Consider the following 13,599-nt stretch of genomic DNA (forward strand, 5'->3'; position numbering starts at 1 on the left):
TGCCGGGGCGTGGTGCCGCTCCATCCCCGCCGGAGTGCCGTGAGGTGGGGCGGGCCGGGACTGTCCTGCTTTTGTGTTTTTAACCCTGTCTCCTGTTGCAGCAGAGGAAATTGAGGCTAAGGGACTGGGCCCAAGGACGGCGAGCTGTGGCCGCCTGTGGAATCCGGTCTTGGAATGCTGCTCATGGATTTACCAGACCGAATGGTTTAAGGGTGAACAGGTTACGTTTTATTCAGATGCTTCTGGAACGTCGAAGTTATCTTCTTTGGAAAGAGCCATCCCCTCTTTGGGCTTCAGAGGCCCAGCTTGAGGCGCACAATGATGGGAGGATGTGGTGGTCCACTCTGATGTCACTCTTGAGGGCTAGGTATGTCCCAACATCTCTTACTACTACTAATTATTAGAATAGCTACTATATGTCAAGTATTTAGTGCATGCCAGTCATTGTACAAAGGAGGTTACGTACATGGTCTCATTAAATCTTCAAAAAGAACCTTATGAGGTAGGCACTATGCGCATTTTCCAGGGGAAGACATTTAGACCCTGGCTTATAAATAAATAACTTGGGATCACACTGCTAGAAAGTGTTGGGGAAGGGGATTCAAACTGTGGTCTACTTTAGCCATTCTGCTGTTACATCTATTTAGAAGTCTGTTTTAAAGAAAAAAAAAAAAAGATAAAGAAAAAAGTCTGTCTTTCATAAAATTGCCCAACCTCTTTTAGAATTTTAGAATTCATTTACACTTTCTGTCTCTATGGCCTATTTATTTTTTTTAGTGTATGAGTAAAACAAGTTCATTTTGTTAAAAAAAAAAAAAAAAAGAAAGAAAATTTACTAGCAAAAATGTGAAAAGGAGCTCCCTCCCACCATGTTCAATAAACAGTTAACATTTTGCTGTGCACTCTTACAGACATTTTTCTATGCATCATATCAATAAATACAGAGTAGTTTTACATTTAATGTAGCCTGAAAATCTATTCATTCAACAAATATTTAATGAGCAGACACTGTTCTACGTTCTGGCAATTCAGCAGTGAACAAAACAAAGTCTGCCTCTTATAATGGGAGGTTGACAATAAGTAATACACGCAATATATTGCTAAATAATAGATAATGCCCAGTAATGTGGCAAGATTTATGGGGAAAAAGCAGGATAAAGGGATAAGAGTGATGTGGGATGCTCTTTTAGATGTGATAGACAAGAAAGGCCTCTTAATGGAAGAGCACATAAGCAGAAATCTAACCATTAAATGAGGGAGGCAGCTATGTGGATTTCTAGAGGGAAACTATTCTAGGAGACAAGAAATGACAGTGACCCTAAGATAGGGACTCGCTTGGCATTTTGGAGAAGAAGCACGGAGACCAGTGTGGTTGGAGCACAGCAAATTACAGAAACAAGTTGGGAAATAGAGGCAGAAGTCAGATCATGTATCATCTGGTACACCATGGTTGGACTTTGGGTTTTATTGAGATATGATAGAATGCCGTGGAAAGGTTGAGAGCTAAGGAATAATCAGATTTGTTTTAAAAGGATCATTCTGGAAGCTGTGTGGAGAATAGGTGGTAGAAACGTTAAAAATGGCCTTTAAAGCATAAATTATCCCTTTACACAGCAATTGTTGAAAAGATTGTTTATTAACATCCGTGTTTCACCTACACCTTAACACTTTTATAACTACTCGCACATTCTCCACAAAGAGGAGATAGGGTCAAACACTCAAGACTTATCTTCATGTCTTTCTCACCTAAACTGAAATTTTTTGAGACTGGCGAGGGCATACATCCAGATCTGAACGTCATGATTGTCAACAAACTGAATATGAGTCATTAATGTTGTACTATTGTGGAAAAAACAGTCCCTTATGATACTAGGATCTATTCATTAAAAACATTGCATTCAAGCACCTGAAAATTACCCTTTCTCTTCAATTGATGTTAGGCCCTGATTAGAATTTAGTCATTGTTCAGCCATAAGAAAAGATGAAATAATACCATTTGCGACAACATGGGTGGATCTTGAGATTATAATGCTAAACGAAATAAGTCAGACAGAAAAACTAGAGAACCATGTGATTTCACTGACATGTGGTATATAAAACTGAAAACAACAAAAGAACAAGACAAATGAGGAAACTAAACCTCATAGACATAGACAACAGTTTAGGGGTTACCAGAGGGTAAGGGGAAAGGGAGGACAGGGGTCCTAAGAAGAGGGTAAACGGGGTCAAATATATGGTGATGGAAGGAGAACTGACTCTGGGTGAACACATAATGTGAGATATAGATGATGTATTACAGAATTGTACACCTGAAACCTGTGTAACTTGACTAACAATTGTCACCCCAATAAACTTTAATTAAAAATAAATAAGTAAATAAATAAATATAAGTTAAAAAAAGAATTTAGTTGTTGTACGTAAGAAAGATGTGGAGAAATTAAAATGCACAGTGAGAAGAAGGATAGCACTGATTAAGATAGTAATTTTCTGAATTTTTGCCTTCAGCAGTGTAGTGGATAGTGACATCAATAAGACCAGCTGAAGGAAAAACAGATTTGGAAGAGAAATTAGAAGTTCTGTTTTGGATCTGTGTTTTGCAACCTGAGTGGAAATGACATATATGAGGTCAGAGCTCAGAGGAGAGGCAGGGGCTAAAATTGTATAATTGTTATTAGAATTGTTTCTTTGGATGTGTGTCTTCTTTAGACAGAGCTTGAGGACAGACACTGTGTCTTTTCTTCTTTATAACCTCAGTGCCCAGAAGTGCATCCTGGACGGATATTTGTGAAATAAGCAAGTAAAGGCAAAGGTATGGATGAAGTCACTCAGGCAAAATGTATAAGGTAAAAAGAGAAGCTATATCCAATCTATGCTTTCACTGGCGGTCCAAACACCTGAACATGACTTACAATAGGGTGACCATAAGTCCCAATTGGCTCAGGACAGTTCTGATTTACTCCTATTGTCCCGATATAATTAGTTATATTTTCTCATTTCACTCTCAAAAGTGTCTCAGTTTGTACAATAAATTATATGATCTCTCTTTCTTTGTAGAAGGCCCTTCAAGGTCTAGTGTCTTTCTATTTGTCAAAACTGCCCCATCTCACACTTCATTCTCCAGCTCAACGGAAGTACCTTGATTTTCCCTTATGCACCCTGTTCCTTCCAAGCTTCCTTTGCCAGGGTATCTCCACTTCAACTTAGACATTACTTCCTCAGGAACATCTCTCCGGGCCCCCAAGTCTGGGTTAAGTACCCCCTTTGCATACTTCCAGTTCAATACATACCTGTATTGAACCTGTCCTAGCAGGGATGACTAAGTACCTTGTTGCTTCCCTCACTAAACATGTCTGTAAAGGAACCTGGGAAAACACCTTTCATCCTCCTTAAGACAGAAATTTACATTACCAGGATCAATCCAGGTTGGGTTAATATTTTTTGAAGGCCGACCTTCAGAACAGATTAATAGCACATTCTCCAAGCCCTTCCATTCATAACTAACTCAGAAGGCTGACTTTTGAACTCGAAACCCAATGAGGAAAATTGTATCATACTGTCAGACTCTATTGTGGCTGCCATCGACTGAGTCCAAACTATCCCAGCAACTCCTTTTCAAATACTAAGCTGCGGTTGTTAAAAACAGAAGCGCAGTTTCTGAGCCTCTCTCCCTATGGAAATGATTCTCTACCATTTCTAGTTACTATGTCCAGAGTTCTCAAAGACTTTATGAACTTTATCTCATCTAATGTTTATTTTTTCTTGTAACTGAAGTGGCTCTCTGTATTTTGGTATACAGATAGATAAAATAGAAAATCTAAAAATCTAGCTGTGCCTTTTAGGTTTCAACTTCCTCCCCTTTAAACTCTGAGATATACCAGTCAATGTAAATTAACCAGGAATTTAGGTCCCAGAGCAGAGCCCTTTGCCAGTTACAGGGGCTCTTCAAGGCAAAGAGTCTTCCTGTGACGCACTCAGTAGAGAGGGCTTCACTCCTCAAAAGGCCTGAGCCTCAAGGGTTACAGTCCTTGAGGCCCAACTAAGGAGTGGTTCCAGCCTCCTTATTCTCTCTTGCATCAAGAGCATTGCCCTCCTCCTTCCTGCCCCTCTCACTCCACCCCTCCCTATCTTTCTCCCTTTATTGCCATCCTAGTCGAAGGAGTTAGGGAATCAATCCTTTTCCTTCCAGAAGGTTCCTAGTCTGCTACATAATCCATTCCAACTATGATCAGTCTGCAGAGGAAGGGCTGATGCACCTCTCCTAGTCTGCTTAAAGAAATGTAAGGTATAGGGAGTATTTGATATCTTGCTCCCAAGAATATGTCATCATTTTGGCTCAAATAAACTTACAAACATTTAAAAAAAGAAAAAAAGAAATGTAAGACCTACATGTAGCCATTTCTCCACACAGTGACCTGTTTGGGGTGCTTCTGCATAAGTAGGAGGGCCTTAAAGATCTCAAAGGTAAACAAGAGGGGGAAAAAATTCTGCTGAAGGGCCCTGCAGTATCCCACTTTACAGATGAGGAAAAACAAGGCTCAGAGAGGTAAAGTCACTTGCCCAAAAGACATTCATTTACTATGTAGCACAGCCAGAATTAAAACCACATGTGTCCAAATGTAACTAAGAAACCGCTTCTGACTATTTAAAACTGAAGAGTTTAGCAGGAATCAGGATTTTCATAATGCTATGGCCATTAAGTAGAGGTTTCATGAATCCAAACCTTTGCTACCCATCTCATCTGCCTCTTCATCACCTCACTGACTTCATTTTGATTTACAAAAAATACAGGATATCTGTCCCATGAGTCACTGTTGATCAGAAAACTTTAAAATGCCTACTAGGCAGCCTAGCTGCATGCTTTTCAGCCTGATATACAGGGCCTCCACCTTTTGACTGTCAAAACAGGCTCCTAAAATATTTTGCATCATTTGATGACAGGCAGTCTGTATTCTTTTGCAACCAACAAGTGCCTAATAAATGTTTGAAATATGATTTGTAAGGAACCTGGCATAGTTTAATATAATGGAAAAAGCATGGACTTTGAAGCTTTTCTGAATTTGAATCCTATCTCCACCCTTCACTACCTTCAGCAATTTAGGCAAGTTATTGTCTGTGCCTCTTTTCAATGTAAAATGGAAAAAAAAAAAAAACCTAGTAAGAGTTTTGTGATGATGTATGTATAGTACCTAGTTCATGGTGAGAGTCAAATAATTGTAATGTTTTTTTTTTCCCCTTCCGCCTCTCCCCCTACTCCGGTTCAAGTTGTTGTTTCTCAGTCTAGTTGTGTAGGACACAGCTCACTGGCCCATGCTGGTATTATGAGCCTTGCGTTTCCCCCAGCTGAGGCATTCGGTCACCAGTTGTAGGTCGGCCACTCATAGAAGCTCCCAGCAGCTCCCAGCGACCGCCACCGGCAGCTCATGGCAGCACACAGCAGCACTCAGCAGCCCATGGCAGCTCATGCCAACCTCTGGCTGCTCACGCCAGCCCAGCTCCAGGGACAGCCGTTGTTCACAATCTTAGCTGTAGAGGGCGCAGCTCACTGGCCCATGTGGGAATCCAACTGGCAACCTCGGCGTTAGGAGCACGGCGCTCCAACCACCTGAGCCACCAGGCCGTCCCCTATGATTATAATTGTAATCGTAATTGTAATTTTAATTCTCTACGAGCTTCATAGGATGACCCTGGGGCTTGTTTAGAACTTGTTCTAGGTTAGGTTGGCTAGTGCTCGGCATTAGATTTTTTTCATTATTTAAATCAAGAACTAACTACTGGAAACCCATAGGTTTCCAGAACACCAACAATTAAACAATTTATTTTACTGCTTGCTTCTTTAGCACCTTTCTCACTATACAAAACTAATGAAAGTGTACATTATCTCACAGGTCCCAGGGCAAATGCATAGTTGCAATCAAGGATGGATAGATAATCCAGCCTTACCTTGAATGCAGAACAAACTCAGGAGCTCTGTCCCATTTAATTAATGTAAAGAGTGAACAGACTTATATATTATGAGACTTATATATTAATACGTAGTACTTTACTACTATAATCAAAACTAACAAGGTTAATCTGATGCATATTTAATGATATATGTAATTGTTGTGCTGCATGATAATTAGGTCTTAAATGCTAAGCTGTTTACGTAAGTGACTGTAATTGGTTATTTTTACACAGCCAAACACATTTTGTAGTGTTTGTCTACTCCCTTTATTAATTTTCTAGAATCTATAGTTATGCCAAGGACAACAGTTTTCTCTGAAACTATTTACTATTTAATCATGCATTCACACACAGACACGCTCTTGTCACCTGAAGTTTGCTGCCACCAATTCAGTACCCAGTCTGGGGTGTGCTGAAGGGAGAAACTTTATTTGAGTGAAACTACTCCAGTAAAATAGCTCAAGTGAGCAGCTCAAGCAAGCTGCTCAGCTGAAGTAGCCCAAGTGTTACAGCTCTAGTGTTGCAGCTCAAGTGTTACAGCTCACAAGCTGGGGAAACGCCCTAAAAGTGCACTCCATTGAAATAAAGGGGGCACTGGCTTGTATAGAGAAGTTCCTATGCCCCCCATACCCTCCCTGATTGGTCCATTTATATGCAAATTAGAACTTCAAATTTGCACCATTGATTGGTCCAAATTGCAGTGTTCTGACTGGGTGGATCCACATGCTCTGATTAGTTACTGTGGAGTTACTCTGATTGGTCAGTAAAGATGCAAATGAGGATATAGGTGTACAGCTCCTATTGGGCAGGAAGATCTCAGTCCCATTGGTCAAAATACGATACCTGGAGCTTCTTTATAAGGATCAGCTCAGATAGCAGCACAATGCAGGCAGGAACATGGTGCAGGAGGCTTGGTAGCTCAGCCTTTGGCTTTTCCCTGACATGCAGTGTGCTTGGGATGCCCAGTAAACAATGGCTGCTAGACTCTGGTTATGAATTTGGGCCCAATTAACCACAGGAGTCCTCGGCAGGTATATTCTATCTTGGAGGTTGACAGTTTTCAAAATGACGCAGCAGGATTCTCCTCCCAACTAGGTACTAAAATTAGCTACTGTTCAAGGCTTTCTGTATATATTTTCTCATTTTAATCCTTAAAAACACTTAAGGGAGGTGTTATTACTCCCATTTTACTGATACAGAAATTGATGGTTGGAGAGTGTAAGCAGGCAGTATAGTACGGATTCAAACTTTTATCCCCAACCTCTAACCAATACTTTATACAACCTCAGAAGGTAATGGATCCCAGCAGAGATACGTAAAATCTTTTTAGGAATGGAATGGTTCCTGAGAAATACAGAATATGTACATTAGTTCCCCTTTATTTGTAGTTTCATTTTCTGTGGTTTCAGTTACCCATGATCAATCGTGGTTTGGAAATATTAAATGGAAAATTCCAGAAATAAGAATTCATAAGTTTTAAATTGCATGCTGTGATAAAATTTCACCCCATTCTGTTCTGTCCCTGCTGGGATAGGAATCATCTCTTTGTCCAGCATATCCGAGGTGTGGGGGGAGAGAGACACCCCATTCACATAACTTTTATTAGAGTATATTGTTTTGATTCTATTTTATTATTATTGTTAATCTCTTATAATACCTAATTTGTAAATTAAGCTTTATCATAGATATGTATGTACAAGACAAAACATTGTGTGTATATATAGGGTTCAGTACCATCTGCGGTTTCAGGCATCCACTGGAGGTCTTGGAGTATCCTCCATGGGAAAGGGCTACTACTGTATTCCTGGATACTAATCCTTTGTCTATGAAACATGTTGTAATCTAAAGTGTATTTCTAATATAATATTCTTCAACATGCAGATTTATGCATAAATAAACTGTCAGGTTCTAAAGCTCTGGGAGTCCCACTTGGCTCCGAGAATCTATTTTCATTTTGCTTTCTATGGCTGCAAGTCCCACAAAACAACATATTTCTTAGAAGGCGTCGAGGACTCCCTTTTTGAAGGACTCTGCTTTGCCAACACATACATGACAAAATAAAGTAGTTGGGTTGTCAGCATGTTCCAGCTCTATTCAGTTTTTTATGGCAGGAAGAAAAAAAAAGCTCTCAGAAAACTACCAGTATCTGTCGTCTTATTCTGAAACTAAACCAACTAAGTAATGCACACATTCAATTTCTGAATGATTTATTTAGAAATTGTTTTCCTTAGCATTTTTAATGATTCCATAGTGCTGAAAAGAATTGCAACATGCGCCAATATCTAAACTCCTGGGTATATGTTCCACTAAAAATCACTGGGCCCTTCCTGGCAAACCATCAAGTACCTTTGCACAACATTTTTCTTTGTCTAATCATAGGGAAGATGAACTTTGTCGGAACAGATAGTCGGTGTGCCAGAGCAACATCACTTCAGGGAGATCTGCCTGGCCTCCTCTTCTCTCTGCTGTGTATCACTGTTTACCCTTCTAGCTCCCTGCTTCCTAACTAGAAAGGAAATAATCTGATTCCTGTATCGATACTTTCAGTGAGATCTTTTTACTCCAACCTGCTCATCCTTCCTGGTGGATTAATTTTAAGCATTTTATCTCTAACTATAGATAATAACACAGTTGTCCCATGGTATCCATGGGAGATTGGTTCTAGGACACCCCTTGGATACCACAATCCAAGGATTCTCAAGTCCTTTATATAAAAAGGTGTACTATTTGCTTATAGCCTATGCATATCCTCCCATATACTTTTGATCATCTCTAGATTACTTATGATACCTAATACAATGTTAATGCTATGTAAATAGTTATTATGCTGTATTGTTTAGGGAATAATAACAAAAAAAAGTCTGTGCATGTTCAGTACAGACGCAACAATTGTAGGCCTGACTACCGTATTTCCCCAAAATAAGACCTAACCGGAAAATAATTCGTAGCATGATTTTTCAGGATACTCGTAATATAAAATAAGCCCTAATGCGTCTTTTGCAGCAAAAATTAATTTAAGACCCGGTATTATTTTTGGGGAAATACGGTAGGGCTTATTTTATATTATGAGCATCCTGAAAAATCATGCTAGGGCTTATTTTTTAGTTAGGTCTTATTTGGGGGGAAACAGTACATAGTACGTCAGCAACAATGTAACATTTAAAAAAATATATTTTCAATCCACAATCCACAGTTGGTTGAATTCTGTGAATGCAGAACCTGCTGATACAGGGGGCCAAATGTATAGACAGGAATACAAAACTCTACAACTCAATAAAAAAGACTAACAATCCAACAGAAAAAGAGAGGTTATAAGCAAGCATGAGAAAACCTGAAGTAAATAAATATATGGAAAGATGCTCAACCTCACTATTAAGCAGGAAAATGCACTTAAGAACAACAATGACATACTATTTCATACCCATCACATTGGCAAAAATTACAGTCTGAGATTTCCAAGTTAGGGAGGGTGTGGAATAATCAGGATTCTACTGCTGGGGAGAGTGCATTTGGTACAACCTTTTTAGAGAACCATACGTAATCTAGCAAAGATGAATGCTGTACATAGCCCACAACCCATGAATTCTGCTCCTTGGTATATGTCCTAGACAGAGACATGTCTGAGAAAATTCATTGTAGAAGAAATAAACTGCTGTCTGACCTTGTATGTATAGTTTATAAGTCTTCAAATTCAGTGTCTCTTCTGTTGAATGTTTGATTCTTCTACAGATCAATGATTTTTACACTACAGCCTGCACTTGTTTATTCGTTTTTGGTGCAGTAGGGAGCAGTAGTGACCTGAATAAATCGCTGAAGAGTCTTCTGAAGATAATATTCTATGGAGACCATGACACTATACCTCTAAACATATTCTTCTGCATCCTATTTTAAGTTTTAGAAAATAGAATTTAAAATAGGGCAAAATTAGGCCGTTGTGAATGATTTTTCTTCCTTTGGGACAGTGATACGGGTTTCCCATTTGTTTTCATTTGTTTATTTTACGTGTAATTGTTTATGACCACTGCTTTTTTTAGAGGATGAAGTCAGCAACTTGAGCCACTGGGTGGCGCAAATTCACAGGTCTGGTGAAAGTTGGTAAATTACCGCCGGTGAAAGAGGCTGAGGTAGAAGAAAAAAGGCTTTGGAGGCTTGAAACTTAAGTATGGACATGGATCTAAGTTCCTTAGGATTGGAAATTAAGGGAAATTTTTAGTATTGGATGACTGACAAGTCAGGTCACTGAATAAGGGAAAGAAAAAAAAGGAAAGGAAAAAGAAAAGTTGGAAAAGGAACAAGAAGAGAAAGATGAACAGATAAACAAAAAACCAAAGAAAAACATGTTAGTCTGGAGAGATGAATTCCAGTGTTACCAACAATTACAGGATGGCCCTTCATTGGTTTGCATCCATCTGGTAACCAATAGCAGCTTTGATGTAAAAATCTCATTTTCTTCTAGAAAGTTATGATACCCTCAGCTATCCATTTAGTGGTGTGATATTATCAACACACTTTTTTTAAAAAAATTTTTATTGGGGAGTGTTGGGAACTGTGTTTTTCCAGGGCCCATCAGCTCCAAGTCAAATCGTTGTCCTTCAATCTAGTTGTGGAGGGCGCAGCTCACTGGCCCATGTGCGTGCCCCTCAACACATTTTTTGAATGTCTACTATGAACATAGTGCTTTTTGGCTACAAAGCAATATAGAGATATACAAATGTAAATGTAGAGAAGACACTACAGGCGTCAAGCCTAAGAATGAGGAAGTATACACATGAGGGCCACTGTCTGAACTGGAAAACGGAATCCTTTCTGAGAGTGGGAGGGGAGGAGTGGAGGATCAGAGTGTGAAGGGAGGAGGGGCCATAAGACTCAACCTGTCCAGGGCAAAAAAAGAGAAATGTTCCTAGCCCCTAGCCATTAGTACATGGAGCAAGTCTTCCTTGGAAAAGGGCTAGTTCTGGACATAAACAGTGAAAGTGCTCTAGGTCAGAATCTGCTGGACAGTGCTTGACGAGGCTCTAAAACAAGAAGGGCAGGGGAGAACGATCAGGGCTGGAACCAGCTTTAGTCCTCTGATTAGTTAGCCCCCTGCACTAGCCTGGGGGTGCAGAAAAGGAGGGATGCTAATGGCCTGCTCAGGCTTTTCCAAGGTCCAGAGAGTCCTAGGTCACTTTGATTTTTTGAGAACACAGGTATATCTAAAAAGTGAAGAAATGACAAAACAGATATAAAATTGTTGTATATTTTAAGTGTTTATATTGAACAAAGCCATGCTTTAGCACACCTACAAATACAACTATTAATGTCATTCAGCAATACTTTCAAAAGTTTTAACTGGGCGTTTCTGTGAATGTGCCTTCTCTGTCCTAAGCAACTACCTACCTTAATCTTTGGACCTATCAAAATGTATTGGGGCGACTTAGACCCTTAGAAAAGATGAAATGACTTCCAGTCATTTCTAAGACTTGAAAAAAACACAACTTGGGCTAACTGGAAATATGCTAGTAATACGTTAGCCAAAAAGAGGGGGCAGGTTTAAAATTGTATGAAATGTATGATGTTATTTGTGTAACATATGTCTTTTTCTGTGTAAGGGTGTGTGTGTGTGTGTGTGTGTGTATATATATATATATAATGTCTGTAAAGAGATGCATCAAAGCATTAATAGGGGTTATGTCTGAGAAGGAGGATTAGGTATAACATTTTTTCTTTTTTTTAATTCCTTATATTTTCCAGTATTTTCTAAAAATTGTTAATAATGAGAATGTACTTTAATAATCGAAAAATCAAGTGTGGTAACTTAATGAGAAAGAATTTGCAGTAAAAACCTTGCCAACTAGTCACTTCCTAGGGAAATAATTGGTACTCCACAGAAACAGTGTTTCATCAAGTTGAGACTGTAATTTATTCTGTAGTGGTGACAGAGAATTGTGCCCTGCTCTGAAGTGATCTGCAGAGTAAAGTGCCTATCCCAAAGTCCACAAGAAAGTTCTCCCTTCTCGTCTGCTATCATCTCTTCCATCTCTTAGTTTTCACAGGTCTCCGCTGGTAAGAGACTATGGAATTCAAAATGGTTAACTGATTAGGGAGTCAGAAAATCCTCAGAGGGACCTTGCTTTGTGGCAAGGGAAACAAGTTGTCTCCAAAGCAAAATAAACAATTTTGATCCTTTCAGTGAATTTCTGTAAAGAAAGTCACTATAAATGTTACCCAAGTTATACTTTTGCAGAAAAGTTAATGAATGTAGGCTTTGCCCAGGTTTCATCTCCTGGGAAATCTCATGTTCCTGGATTATAGGACATTCTGTGGTGGATGAGGCCGGGAAAGCGGAGGACGAATGTAAGCATCAGTCTTAGCACAAGAGCTTCTAAGTGCAGAATGCTTTTCATAATTCTCCTTAACTGTGTTGGGAAGGAGCAAGCTATTTCCCCCCTTATTTCATGGTCAGAACGAGCCATAGATGGCAGGATAAACTGGAGGTGATGTTGTGAGTCAGTGGAAGGGTGCAAATAATAGACGCATTTATCCAAATGCCAGCCCCAGTACCCTGTGATCATTACCTACTATATTTTAAAGGTTTGTGGAACTTCAGAATCCCTAGAGGATTCTAAAGGACTTCCTTGAAAACTACCATCATCCATGTTTTGTATCTGTTCCATCTCTTCCAGGCTGAGCTTGAATATTAAATCAGGGTTTGGGGCAAGATATATTCCCCTGTTGGTATAGTTTTGAGAATCACTTTTTTGGGCAATACTTGAAGTGAAAGAAAGAAGGCTACAATTTGTATATGGTTTCCACCAGAGAACTAAGAAAACAATTACTTAGCAACAGGCACATTTCACCAAAACAAAATGGAATGGTTTCAGCCTTTTATGAAAAGAAGCAGGACAACACCCTTATCCTCCTGCCATTCCTTTCTTCCCTAAATGCTGCATTAATATCAGCTCCTTCCACTTTCTCACCAAACTTACTTAAGCAGGTTAGACTTGACGTATCTGTGCCTCCCTGAGAAAGATCATCATAGTCATTTTGCTCTGGACCCTTGTTCAGAATGTATGCAGCTCACCATCACGGTAGGATATAGTGGCAGACCCACTTTAGGAATCCTGTGTTATCAGGAGACCTCATCTGGGTCCTGTTGGTATGCAGTCCCTGAGCCCTGGGGGATGACTTCTGAGGAGGACTTCTGGAATGCTTCAGGTCGGCTCCCTTCACCAGTGTGTTGGTACCGTGCTTCCCCGAAAATAAGACCTAGCCGGACCATCAGCTCTAATGCGTCTTTTGGAGCAAAAATGAATGTAAGACAGAGGCTAAATCATAAACCTCGATGGCTGTCAGCCTGGGAAAACAGGAGCCCTCCCCTAAGCCAGCTGAGAGCCAGTGAGCATGAAGTCAGCTGTGACGATAACAGGAGCTGGTGAACTGGGCCACAGTCATGGCTGCTCTGCCCATGTCCAGTTCCTTGGAAGATGCATTTCAACCTTTTGTTCAAAAGAGCAGTAGGTCATTCACAGTGCCAAGAGGGAAGACTTTTTGTCTTCATTTGATGGGGTGAGAAGATACCCGCTTTCTGTGGAAGTACAAAGTGAATCTCAGAGGCGTGTGACTCAGTCAGTACCAATGGCATGAGGGTACCTGCTAAGCATAGGCTCCCCCTTC

The 13,599-nt window shown here is 39.9% G+C and overlaps 1 protein-coding gene across 7 annotated transcripts in view; it reads left to right on the forward strand.

Annotated features, from left to right (window-relative positions):
• ACACA (acetyl-CoA carboxylase alpha) overlaps nucleotides 1-13,599 on the forward strand; it is a 268,765-nt gene that overhangs the window by 163 nt on the left and 255,003 nt on the right. For 2 of the 7 annotated variants that reach the window (XM_074320148.1, XM_019732522.2), the window contains exons 1-2: nucleotides 226-367; nucleotides 2,755-2,809. Coding sequence is in view for 3 of the 7 variants with exons in the window: in XM_019732514.2 (XP_019588073.2) it covers nucleotides 237-367 (131 nt within the window). In the remaining 4 variants the exon portion in view is untranslated. Of the gene's footprint in view, nucleotides 1-5; nucleotides 368-2,706; nucleotides 2,844-13,599 lie in introns of those variants that run through there. The other 5 variants (XM_074320146.1, XM_019732521.2, XM_074320147.1 and 2 more) reach the window with 5 other exon arrangements.

The sequence above is a fragment of the Rhinolophus sinicus genome, linkage group LG15, assembly GCF_036562045.2.
Source record: "Rhinolophus sinicus isolate RSC01 linkage group LG15, ASM3656204v1, whole genome shotgun sequence".
NCBI classification, from domain to species: domain Eukaryota; kingdom Metazoa; phylum Chordata; class Mammalia; order Chiroptera; family Rhinolophidae; genus Rhinolophus; species Rhinolophus sinicus.